Source organism: Vulpes lagopus, chromosome 4 (assembly GCF_018345385.1).
Source record: "Vulpes lagopus strain Blue_001 chromosome 4, ASM1834538v1, whole genome shotgun sequence".
Taxonomy (NCBI): Eukaryota; Metazoa; Chordata; class Mammalia; order Carnivora; family Canidae; genus Vulpes; species Vulpes lagopus.
The window spans coordinates 44,824,728-44,836,911 of NC_054827.1; the positions used below are offsets into that span (position 1 = coordinate 44,824,728).

The 12,184-nt window shown below is 53.7% G+C and overlaps 2 protein-coding genes across 7 annotated transcripts in view; both read right to left on the minus strand.

Annotated features, from left to right (window-relative positions):
* Positions 1-1,017: 1,017 nt before the first annotated feature.
* ATP6V0E2 (ATPase H+ transporting V0 subunit e2) lies at positions 1,018-8,014 on the minus strand. Its single transcript, XM_041752388.1, has 4 exons — positions 7,811-8,014; positions 5,681-5,728; positions 3,355-3,469; positions 1,018-2,731 (listed from the first exon to the last, which is right to left on the minus strand). The coding sequence occupies exons 1-3, from the start codon at positions 7,912-7,914 to the stop codon at positions 3,376-3,378; spliced, it is 246 nt and encodes an 81-aa protein (XP_041608322.1). The 5' UTR covers positions 7,915-8,014; the 3' UTR covers positions 1,018-2,731; positions 3,355-3,375.
* Positions 8,015-8,163: 149 nt separating this feature from the next.
* ZNF862 (zinc finger protein 862) overlaps positions 8,164-12,184 on the minus strand; it is a 36,663-nt gene continuing 32,642 nt past the window's right edge. For all 6 annotated transcript variants that reach the window (XM_041752387.1, XM_041752382.1, XM_041752383.1 and 3 more), the window contains one exon: positions 8,164-11,351. In XM_041752387.1, coding sequence (XP_041608321.1) covers positions 11,212-11,351 — 140 coding nt within the window. In that variant the 3' untranslated portion in view covers positions 8,164-11,211. The remainder of the gene's footprint in view (positions 11,352-12,184) is intronic.

Genomic DNA, 12,184 nt, shown 5'->3' on the forward strand with positions numbered 1-12,184 from the left:
CCAGGAAAAGCAGCCCAAGGAGTTCCCCTCCTAGAATTGTTCCCTTGACCTCTCTAGGTTTTTCAGAGGGTCCTGCTGTCACCTGTCTTTCTCCTCTCCCCCTTTACTTCTTGGGAGGGGTCCTCTGGCACCCTGGACTTTTCCTTCCCTTGGATTGCTTCCAGGAACTCTGTGATAGTCACAGGTACCCAGCTCCCGTCCCGCCTCCTTGAGAACTTCTACCTTTATCTGCCTACTCTGTGATCACTGGTGTTCCTGAAGGTTCTTTCTCAGCCTCGTCTCACACTGCACTCCACCCCATGGCCTCCGGGACCATTATTTCATGCTGAAGACCAACTGAATCCTCAAACCCCTTCTCTAACCACTCGCTGGACATCTCCACATGGATGTCCCAGATGCACCTGATTTGCCAGGAAACAATGGAAACCACAGGCCACCATTCCCACTCTGAAACCTGCTTGTCTGCGGCCCCTCATTGAGCCTAGCCAGCTACCAGTACCGGGACCTCCTTACTTAGTGCTCACCACCCAAAACCCCACCCAGAACTGTCTGGATCCATCCCTGCCCACCCGCACCCCACAGCTGACAGGCTGGGCACCTTCAACTCTCACCAGACCTTCCACCTGCCCACTTGCCTTTGTCCTCACCACCACTTATCTGGGGCCATATCGACAGGCTCCTGTCCCTGACGCACCCTATTGAAATCATCCTAGGAATCAAATTGGGCCATGTCGCCGCCCCCCGCCCCCCCCCCCCCCCCGCCTTAAAACCCTTTTGTGGCTTTGCTCTGCCCTTTGGAGCAATCCAAGCTCCTCAGCCAGGGTACAGGCCCTCAGTGGTTGGTCCCTCATTTCTCCCAGTGCCTCTCCCACCCCCAAACCTCTTACGTTTCCACCCATGAACTGCACTCCCCGGCCCTGGGGTGCCAGCCCCCTGCAGGAGGCTGATCATTGCCCAGGAGACAGGGAGCAGGCAGCTGGTGCCCTCGGGTATTTGGGAACAAGACAGGACACGCTCTGGAGATTTGGGGGGCCTGCTTTATTGCTCAGCCTCAGGAGCTGTGCGCTCTGTATCTGGGGCACAGATGAGTGGTGGTCAGAGTTCCACTTCAATAATCCAGTGTCTTCCTTCTCCCGCCAGGACTGCTTCTGGGCAGAACCCAGAACAGCCAGACTTTCTCCTTCAGGTCTCAGGAAGATGTAGTTTTCAGAGTCCATGATGCAGAGCTATAGCTCCAAGCAGCTGCCAGTCCCCCCTTCTGCGCCCCCAATCCACCCACGGAGTACATGGGAATTGGGTGGGTAGGGGAGTGGCAGCCAGCAGACTGGGCCTCAGCCAGGATGTTGCCACCACTCACTGGCCACTAGACGTGGATTGGGTTTGCAATACAACCCACAATCAATGCTCCCCGCTCCAGGAGGGCCAGAGGTCAGGATAGGAAGGGAGCTGGAAAGGGGGGTGAGGTGGGATGTCAAAGGGAGGCCCCAGTGGAGCTCTGAGCCACAGGCCAAGCCCAGAACCAAGAAATCTATGTGACACGTATCACATTTGATCACTGTTCCAAAGATAATGCCCACTAAATGGAATGTTAATCAAATAAATACACTCAATAAATATTCAAGATTGGCGTCCTCCCCCAGGGAGGTGATGTAGCAGAGCAGGGGTGGGCGAGTGCCTGAGGTCTCAGCCTCAACTCTCCTGGGAGGAGCAAGGGCACGGGCGGGGGTCCTGGCTTCCCTGTAGTTTGATGCCTGCACATTCTGTATTCCAGGTATCGTCACTCCGGGCAGACAAGTCTGGTGCTGGCCACGGGGGCCAGGATGGGCCCACTGGGCCCTGGTGGTGCCCAAACCACTCCCACTCCCAGGAGGGTCTCTCTCCTCCTCCCTAACTCCAGGTGACCTAGCTGCTGCTATTGGGAGGTGGGGGGTCTGAAATCCACCCCACTGCAGTCAAAGGAGGGAATCCAGGTCTGGGGTAGTGCTCAGACTGAGCCTCCACCCCAGCTGTGGGAGCTTATCCACAGAGGAGGGGCCAAGACGGGGGAGGAAGGTGAATAGGTTATGCTAAAGAGGTAAAGCTTTCTGAGGAAGCCCAGTTAAGTGACTTTATGACTACAAAGAATCCTAAACATATCGGTTTCAATCCTGATACAAGTTAGTGTGTTGCTTTTTATGTGTGAATGTTTTTCCATTACTTCAACTTTTTCCTAAGTTTCATATCTATGTGTGTCTGAAAATTAAAGAATCCCAGGAAAGGCCTTTGTGACGCCCTGATCGGGCCTCTCCACCTCACAGGGGAGGAGGCCCATGGAGGCAGAGATGCTTCCCGGAGTGCACAGCAGGACAGTGGTAGAGCTGACTCCCCACCCAAGGCCCTGGTCCAGCCCACCCCAGGCTTGGAGCATCCCGGGTTGAACACCCCTTCTCCAGAGGACATGCGGCCTTTCTGGGGCTGCCTCAATTGTAAAAGCCCAGCCCCACTCTTGTCAGCTCCTGGCTGGGATCTACTTGGGAGGGGCAGGGGGCAGTCTGAGGCTGGATATCTTCTGCTCCAACCTGACTTAGCTTGGGGCTTCCCAAGGCCCAGACGGGATGGAGAAGGCAGTAGCTCCTGGAACCAGGCAGATCCTGGGGGAAAAAGCAGGGAGGGACCCAATACAGCTGTGAGGGTGGGGACAAAGGGGTCGTCGGGGACAGTACAGCCAAAGTCATCCAGATTGATGGGGGACCTGAAAAGCACATTACATGAAGGGGTCACCTCCTTGCTGTGGAGAGGCCCCCCCGCTTCCCTTACCCTCCCTGCAGAACCTCCTTGTCCCTATCTCTGTTCTGGCCACCCAGCTTACTTTAACTGTCCCTCTACCCAGTTAGTGTCTCATGGCCCCTGTGCCTCCAAACTGCCCTCACTCAGAAGAGATTCTGCATCCCCGGCCACCTCCTCTGCAGCCTGCAAACCTACAACCTTGGCTCAGCCTGACAGGTTTCCCCGAGGACCGTGGTCTTCCCTCAATCCCAAACCAGGCAGGAAGAATATAGGTGCTCTGCAACCTTTTTTTTTTGCCAAATAAATGAGTGCCTGAATCTAAACACGAACGCTTAGGGTATGTGGGTGGCTCAGTCAGTTAACATCTGCCTTCAGCTCAGGTCATGATCTCAGGGTCCTGGGATTGAGCCCTGCATCAGGCTCCCAGCTTGGCGGGGAGGCTGCTTCTCCCTCGACCCCCACCCCCAGCTTGTGCTCTCTCCCTCTCAAATAAATTAAATGAATAAACAAACAAACATGACTGCCTTGCCCGTTCTCTTCCTACACATCAGGCCCCTTTCCCACCCACAGGGTCTGGGCCCTCCGTACCTGGGGCCAAAGTGGCAGTGGTCACTCCCACAGGAAGCGCACGTACCAGATGGTCTCATTTTTCAGCTGCGGCCCAAAAAGGGGGTTCAGCTGAGCCAGGATAGTGATGAGCCAGCTGCCAGGAACAGCACAGTGAGGGTAAGCCAGGACACAGAAGGAACCCCACCCTCCGCACCCTGCACAGCATCTGGTCACGTGCTTAACCCAGGAGATACAGGGTCTGTGTTTCAGACCCTATAGCCACCTACACTCCAGTGAGCATGTGAGCTCGGCCTGGGGTTTGTGGGAATGGGCTTAGGTTTGGCTTGATTCCATTTTGTAGATTTATAAGGTCCACGTTGGGGCTGGACTCTGGGGTAAGAGAAGTAAGACAGCCTACAGGGGCACACTGAAAGTGACTCCCAGCTGTGCCCCAGTACATCTCTGGTCTGGGCCCCCCAGCCTGCACCTGGGAGCAGGACAGGGCAGGTCTGATGGGAAGCATGTCAGAATCACCTACTTTTAGGAGCAAGGTGAAGGAACCACCTCCTGCGAAGGGCTAACAACCAGAGAGCCCCACTCTGAGGCCTGCTGGGGATAGGAGAGGAGCTGTGCTTCAGGCCAGTGAGCTTTCTGGGCAGGCTGCACATCTCGGGGTGGAGGGACGGGGCCCCACAGTCATGATTGTGTGCCCACAGTAGCAGGCTCTAGAGGCACATTCACGACTTCATATGCCTGAAATAGGTGCCAATGGTGCTCTATCTGGATTTGCAGGAAGGGTCCAGCTGTTTCACCTGAGTGCCCCCACACGGTCCATCACGTGGCTGACGCCCAGGAAGCTGTCAGAAATCACAGCCTGCTTATCATCAGCAATATTCCCGAGCGGATGTTTCATAAACCTTTAATTTCTAGGCCTAGCATGTTCCTTGGCTACCCCACCTTTCAGCCTGTGTGTACCTGCTCTGCAGGCAGTCTCCTCTTTCCCATGTGTCCATTTGGTATTTTTAATTACCCAACACCCTATGCAGATGCCTGTTCGCAGCCGCCACCCTCTCCGTCCTGGTCTCTGAGCCAGCGAACCCCAACCCCTCTGAGGCCCTCCCCGGCACCGATGAGGACATTCTGCTAACCTTAGGGACGCTCTGTCTGGGGAGAATTCTGAAAAACTGTACACTTCCATATATGTAAGCTGACATCTAAGAGTCATCATTATTTTTAAGAAGTTTTATTTTTGGTTGTTAATAGGAGGTAGGAAATATTTAACATTAGATAAAGTGAAAGGAGAGAATTGGCTAACAGGAATAAATTGTTCATGATCTAATTAGATAAAACAGGCTTTAACTATAAAACACACCCCAAATCTGAAAGCACTCACATACATTTTTTCTTTTTTAGATGTGGGCCTTATTCTACGTATTTTGAAAAATCTGGCAGTCTTGAAAAGTATTCCAGTTTCTTTTATTTTTTAACTTTTTAAAGTTACTTTTATTAATCAACTTGCTATTCCAGTTACTTTTAAAACCATCTGTTACCTTTTAACGAATCAGTAGTTCATCACTATTACCTGCCCTATTTTGATTGTTCTGAATTCAGAACAGCCCAACTATGCCAAGCATAACTCATAAAAATAGTGTGAGACCCAGGATGGTGGGAAGCCATACGGGCTTCCCAGGGCTTGAGGGAGAGGCTTCCCTCAAAACCAGAACTTGGACTTATTCCCAGGTTTGGCAGGTAGGATGATTTAAACATGGAGTAAGGTGACATGAAAGGACTGGGGGTAGAAGGAGGAGGTACTACCATGAATGGCACTTTTAGGAAGAGAACATCTGGACATTGAGGACCTGGATGTTGATTCCCTAACCCTGTCCAGGTCCTTGAATCCCTTGGGACTATTCTATATCCCTAGGGCCCTCTTCCTAAGTGTGAAGACTCCCACCCATCTGGTGTTTCAAAACGGGCTGTATCACAACCACCCAGGAGCATGTATTAAAAATATGAACTCCTACGTGCAGACCTTGAAAACTGTGATTTAGTGGGTCTAGAGTGTGGCCCTGAAAGCTGTGTTTACAATCCCTCCAGGAGATCGTGATGCCCAGACTGACCTGGCCTACTGCATTCACTTCACTGCAGCTTCTGGACGAGACCAAGCCTGTTCAGGTGACACATTTGGAACCAGACCCCAGAGTCCATGATTTCCAGCCCATCGCTCTCTGCCATCTCAAACCACCTTATTTCCTAGACTTTCTAGACTCAGCCTTTCAAAAGTGGAATCTGTCATCACCAGGACAGAGGGAAGAACAGGGATCAGGAGAGGAGGGAAGACTTTGAGTTGGGGAGCAGTACTTACAAGAGGTAACAGCAGACCGCGGTGGCCACCAGCATGGTGATGATCACTCTGCAATGTAAGAGGTTGTCAGGTCAGGATGGGCAGAACCAGCACCCTCTGAAGGCCTGGCCAGGGCCCAAGAAAGAGCTCCTGGTGTTGGCCCCTTACCTGTTGTCTTTCCTGATGCCACCTGAACACAGGAGGCTGAGTTCTATTCAGGGTGAAGATTATAAGATGGAAGATAAAAACTGTTAAGTGTCACCTCAGGGGAAACCCACCCTGCCTCATCCAAGTCGTGTTATGAACTCCCTTCATCTCCCTTCTCCAAAACCCACTTTTTCCACCTTAACACAGCAAGCCACCGCTTTCCAAGAGTGGTCTCTGGAATGTCAACTTCACTGGGTAAGGGGATGGAAAACAGAAGCTGGCAAGAAGCAAGGAGACCAGGAGCCATTTCTGAGGCAGCAGAAGCAGTTATAAAGAGAGCAAGGAGAACATCCCAGGTGGCTCAGCGGTTTGGCACCTGCCTTTAGCCCTGGGCCTGATCCTGGAGTCTCGGGATTGAGTCCCACGTGGGGCTCCCTGCATGGAGCCTGCTTCTCCCTCTGCCTGTGTCTCTGCCTGTCTCTCTCTGTGTGTCTCTCAGGAGTAAATAAATAAATAAATAAATCTTTTTTTTTTTTTTAAAAAAAAAAAAAAAGGGAGTAGGGACTACCTGTGTCCACACAAGGAGACTTGGAGACAGAAGCTTAAAATGCAGCAGCAAAGACTTCAGTTAGAAGTCACCGAGGTTTGCGGAAGAGGTGAGACACTAAAATGGTTCACAAAGATCCACCCAGCAGATCTTGAAGAACAGAGACAGTGCCCGTACACGTCCAAGCAGCCTCCAACCAAAGCTCAACCTAATCCAAACCAGGCCCCAGGACCCCTGGTCTAAAGCACCTGAAGTCAGTGCCAGAGAAATTATACTTGACCGGCTCCTTCCACATTACTGAGCCTGTGGGCTAGTGCTGTGCTGGACAGAGAAGCTCGAGGCCAAGGCCTTTTTTTTTTTTTTTTCCCTTTTTAACTGCCAAAGTGTTTATTACCCAAACAACTGTTACACGTACACTCAGTGCCTCCACTCCCTTCCCTGAGGATAACCAGGAAAGTCCTTGGGGTTGTAGGAGCCCTTCAGAGGGAAAGGACTGCCTGGTTCACGCTGCCTTGGCCAGTTGTGAGGAAGAGGCCCTTGCAGGGACCAGTCACGTGGCACCCCTGGACCTACAGACCTCTAAAGATGGGAATAGGTGTGAACAGACAGAGGATTTTAGTCACCATTTCAGCATGACTAGGGGGTGATAGCCCCTCTACAAGAACACACACAACCAGGACATCCCTCTCAAAGAATCCAAACTCCTCAGGATCCCCACAAAACGTGGTCTGGCAGACAAGAGTAGTCTTTAGAGTCTGCTGAATGATGCAACCTGGGTCCAGAGTGCACTGCAGTGCTCTTGGCACCACTCTTAAAGGCATCCATTGGCAGGGGCTGTCCATGAGGGGCACTGCCACCAGCCTGGGTCCACTGTGGTGAAGAAGACAATCCTCCACCTACAAAGAACTTGTAATCAAGAGGAGAGGGCACTTCGTAACTGAGATTAATATGATGCAGACGCTGCTAAATGATGTGACAGGTACAGAAATCTGCTAGGGGCCCTTTAAAAAACAATAATACCAGCGGAAAATGATTCAATGCATCATATGTGCCATGCGTTTCCAAGCATTAAGTGGGGTAACCCTGAGGGCAGCCTTAAAGGGCAGGTACCACCATCATCCACATTTTTCCCGTGGAGAGAGCAAGCTTGAGGGGGTAACATTCGCTAAAGGTCACTGCCTGTGAGGGGTGGACAAGCCTCATTAGTGGCCGGCCTTGGCCTTGGCCTTGGCCTTGGCCTCGAGCTTCTCTGGCCGGAGAGGAGGAGGGCCCTTCGCTGCCTCCCGTGTCAGTCGGCTCCCCACCTTTCTGAAGCACCGCCGGCTCCGCCCTCGGGCCCCACCGCCTGCCTGTCCCGAGCTGAACGCGGTCCGGGCGGGCCTGGGCCCAGTGCTCGCTGCGCCGGCCGCCGCCGGGGAGGGGTCCGCAGGGCGGCCGGGCCCGCGCGCCATCCTTACCCGCGGTTCGGTCCTTTCGGCACGAACCAGGGCCCGGCGATGCCGATGAGGCCCCAGAACGTGGTGAAGATGATGACCGGGAGGGCGAAGGAGTGCGCCGTCATGGCCGGGCGCGGGACACCCAGGCCGGGGTGCAGGGCCGAACCGCGGGGCCTCCGGTGCGCGGGTCCCCGCCGGGCAGTGGGCGCCGAGCATGCGCAGCGGGATCGGGCCGCCCGGGGGAGCGCGCGCCGTCGCCCCCGCGCAGGCGCGAGCGCGTCAGCCGGAGGGGGCGGGCTTTTCGAGCCGCCGGATTTCGCTTTGATGGGCTTCATAGGCTTTGACCCGCGAGACCCATTGGACAGAGGCACGTGTCCAAATAAACTCTGCTTTATTCAGGTAGCAAAAGGCTGAGAATCAAACATGGTTTTTTAAACCTCGTTTGCCCATCTTTGAAACCAGGAGAGGAGAGGACCCCATTGCCAATCACCCCGAGTATCCTCGGGAGGCAGACACCTGCATGAGGGATTGGCCAATCCTCACCCCCGTCTTGCTAAATACTTAGCACCCTAGGAACTCATCATGGGCTGGCGAGAGAAGCCAAAGGTCTGGGGGAGGTCACACTGTCCAAGGTGGCTGGCGGGGTCCCGCCCTCCCGCCTGGTCTCTATGGCTACTGGAATCAAAGCATCAGTTATAATGCCGGTTAACTCAGAATGTCAGACCCTGTGGGGGCGGGGACGGGGACAGGGGATGCCAGGATCAGAAGGTGGAGATGCTATGAGGGTTACAGGAAGGGAGGAGGGTGGAGGCATAGCTAGGACTCCAGGCAAAGGCTTGCTCCGACTGCTCTCCATGCCCTTCAGCTTGTTTTCTGGTGAGGCAAAAATAGGACGCCGCTCCAAAAAGGTATCTCCAGGCCCTGGATTTGAAACGCAGCAAGTGTCTTGAAGCAAAACAAAGAGTTCCAGCTGGGTAAATGTCTCTGGGAAGGGAGTTCACCCTGTGTCAGCCCTGGATCCTGCACAAAAAAATGGGTAGGCCTCTTTGCCATTAGCTAGCATGCCTGTGCCCTTCAAGAGACATGGATAGTGCAAATCTTTACAACGAACAGCATTTTCATCATCCCCTCCAAGGGGCCTGACCTTCTCTCAAAAGCTGGCACTGGAGGCCTCCTCAGTACATGGATGTGGAGGTTGGATGCTTCCCTACCTGGCCTCCACCCGGGTGCCTAGACAGGCCCAGGGAACTGTGTGTGTGTGGAACTCACACACAACACTGCTTGAGGGACTGGCCTCATGCTCTGAGGATTCTCAAAGAATGGAAGCAGGGGGGGGGGGGGGGTGGGGCTTGCCAGAATCACCTCAACCTAGAGACTGGGTGCAGGTGACAACTCCCATTTCAAAGGGTCCTTCTCTCTTCCATCCCACCAATTCACACCCACAGCACTTTGCCTGGGGCAGATTCCTGAACTCTCCATAGAATCTCATGTGAATGGGGAAAGGAGGCCTGGGCTCCCATCTCCAGGGCATGGACAGAGCTGTAGCTCCAAGGGCCCACAGTATACCCCAGACCCCAGACCACGGGGCTAGGAAAGAGACATTTCCACAGGCTAAATAAAAGGCAGAGAGTGAGAGCGAATCCCTGGCCCAAAGCTGAAGAAAACAGGAAGGCGATGGCACTAAGGCAGAGTGCTAAGGGTGGGTGATGGGAAGGGCAAGCTGGAAACATTGGGAACTGGAGCCCATTGTACAGGGTGATGGTGGATACCAGCATCTCAGGAGCTCTCAGCACCCCCTAGGACTGGGAAGAGGACAGGATGATGGCTGAGGGTCAGACACCTTGTTCTTACAGCACAGGGCAGGGACCCCAGGAGCAAGGCTGGGATGTAGCACCACTTCCTGCCTAAGAGGAGAAAGGCAGGGGTGAAGAAGCCCTTCCCTCTCACCTCCTCTTGTTCCCCACCCCTGCTTAGGAAGGTGGGACCTCAGCCCCATATCATCCCCACCAGATAAGCAGCCTACAACCTGCCAAAATGCAGCTGCCCTGGAGGGAAAAGTGCTTTACTTCCAGGAGGAAAGGGAGAGGGAGTGAGGCTGAGTGGGAACCTAGTAGTGCAAGACACCCTCTGGGGTGTCTCCACCCCAGACACACTCCAGGGTAGTGATCCTCAAGTCTCAATGGGCTCACAAAGGTCCTGGAAGATCTAGTGGGAAACGGCTCATCACTGAGCCGCTGTCCCCAGAATCTGATCAAGCTGGGATGGGGTGGAGCATATTTAACGAGACCCCTGATGATGCCCAGGCTGAGTCCCAGAGCAACTTCGGGAAGAGCGGACTCAACCACCAGGCTGATGGCACTTTTAGGGAGCACTGCTTCCCACACTAAGGACGTCGGTAGCAAGGGACAAGGACAAGGGCTGAAGGCAGCTAAGTCCACTCTGTGCAGCCCGAGGTCTGTCAGGGAGCTGGAGGTGCTGTCAGTCTTATGGCAGACCAGGAGCCAGCAGGCACTTGAATTCTCTGCTGCCATGTCATGGACAGGGAAACCGAGGCACAGGAAAGAGGAAGGACTCAGATTAATTACGGTTGAACCTCTGCCTGCGCCAGGGCTGGGGCTGGATCCCAAGCCTCCCCAGTGCAAGCCTGGGTGTATCTACTCCTTAGGAAACCGGACTTATGTCAAATCTAAGTGCTGCCACTAAGTGCACTTCCTTCCTCTGGGAAGGACTTTCCTCTATTGTCCTGGGGCTATAGGACGCTGACCTCTTCTGTCTACTTTGTGCAGAGGGTTTTGCTTGCCTCCTCCTGAGGGAGGCCCTGGGAAGAGGTAGAGAATTTTTCTGATGTGAGTCTCTCGTTTGAAGTTGAAGCTTCCCTGTGTCTGCCATGGAGCCACAGTGACAGATCCCAGAGCCAGGCCAGTTGTACCCTAGAGCCTGGTCATCCTCTGCTCCTCACTGAGGCTGTGTGCAGCCTCCCTGGGATGCTCCCCAACCACCCAGGGGGCTGGGATGCTCCTATAAGCCCCTAACCCAACAGTCTCTCCCACTTCAGAGAAGTCCTCTTACTACCAGAACTTGGGGTGAAATTTTTCATGATGAGATCATTTCTTGAAGCACCCTAAGAATGAATTTGAGATATTTGCCTATGTAAGTGCTATTAGGTCACCACTGCTTAGAGAGGGACCATGGTAAACAGGTTTGTGCTCCTGATGGGTGGTGGGCTTAATTCTCTTGTCACTGCCTGCTCCTGGTGCTTAGAGTTCCCCTGAAAATGATTCTAGGGCAGCGGAGATTCTGCAGAGCCTGTCACCATGATTCCAAGGGGCATGGCAGCAGGGTCATCTCCAAGGCAATCCCTAGGACTCCTGCTCATGCATGAGCTATCAGGACAGCTCAGGAGCCCCTTGGCTGGTACAGGGCTACAGGAGGCTGTCAGGAGGGTTCATGATGCAGTCCTTCAGGATCTCTTCTGGCTCCCTGTAGGATGGAATAGGTGGCTTCTGGGTTACAGCCTCCTCCATATAAAGCGCTCCCATCTTCTCCTTCCTGAGCCCTGCTCCTTGTACAAGAGGAAAGAGAACCCACTATTACACCGAGGGGAAACATATTAGACAACGACCCCTTTCCCACATCCAACTCCACACCAACATAGGCTTGGTGAGATGGGATTGGGGCTGCTCTTGGCAGGCCTCATCTAGTCCTACTCTGGTCTTCTCTCACCCTAGGGCACCAGGTCTCACCTGGGGTGCTTCTGCCGTCTGGGAGACATGTGGCAATGCTTGGAGATACTTCTGATCGCTACAACTGGGTGAGTGCTATGGGGACCCAGTGAGTCAGGGGCGCTGAAGATCCTACAACACATGGGCTGGGCTTCACAACGAGGAACCATCTGGCCCTCCATAGCAACAGTGCTGAGGTTGAGAACACAGCCTGGAAGGAGGGCTTTATCATATCAAATGGATACTGTCCTTTGTTTTTTTCAGATGTACTCATTGCACTGCCCCTATGCGAAGATACCCAAGGGCGTCTTTCTCCTTCACCCCCACAGGGCTGGACATGGCAAGTGTGTGGGTGAAGGACGTACCGCCTGGCTCCCTGCCTTGGCCCTGTCTCTTCTCTGCACTTCTACCCTGGGCCTCGTGGAGCCTCTGTCAATCCTGAGACCTAGTCCACCGCTGATGGCCACAGACCCAGTGGTAACACACAAGAGCGCAAGCACTAAAGGAGACCAGAAATAATGATGCCCAGGAAGCAGCTTCATTGCTGTCGCTGGAAAGTACAAGTGAGCAGCCTGGGATCCTCTGTGGTCTTCAGGGACTATTTGAAAAGAGGAAAATGTCTTGTCTGAGACTCAGCAGCTCACCTCCCATGTAATATAACTTTCCATCCAGC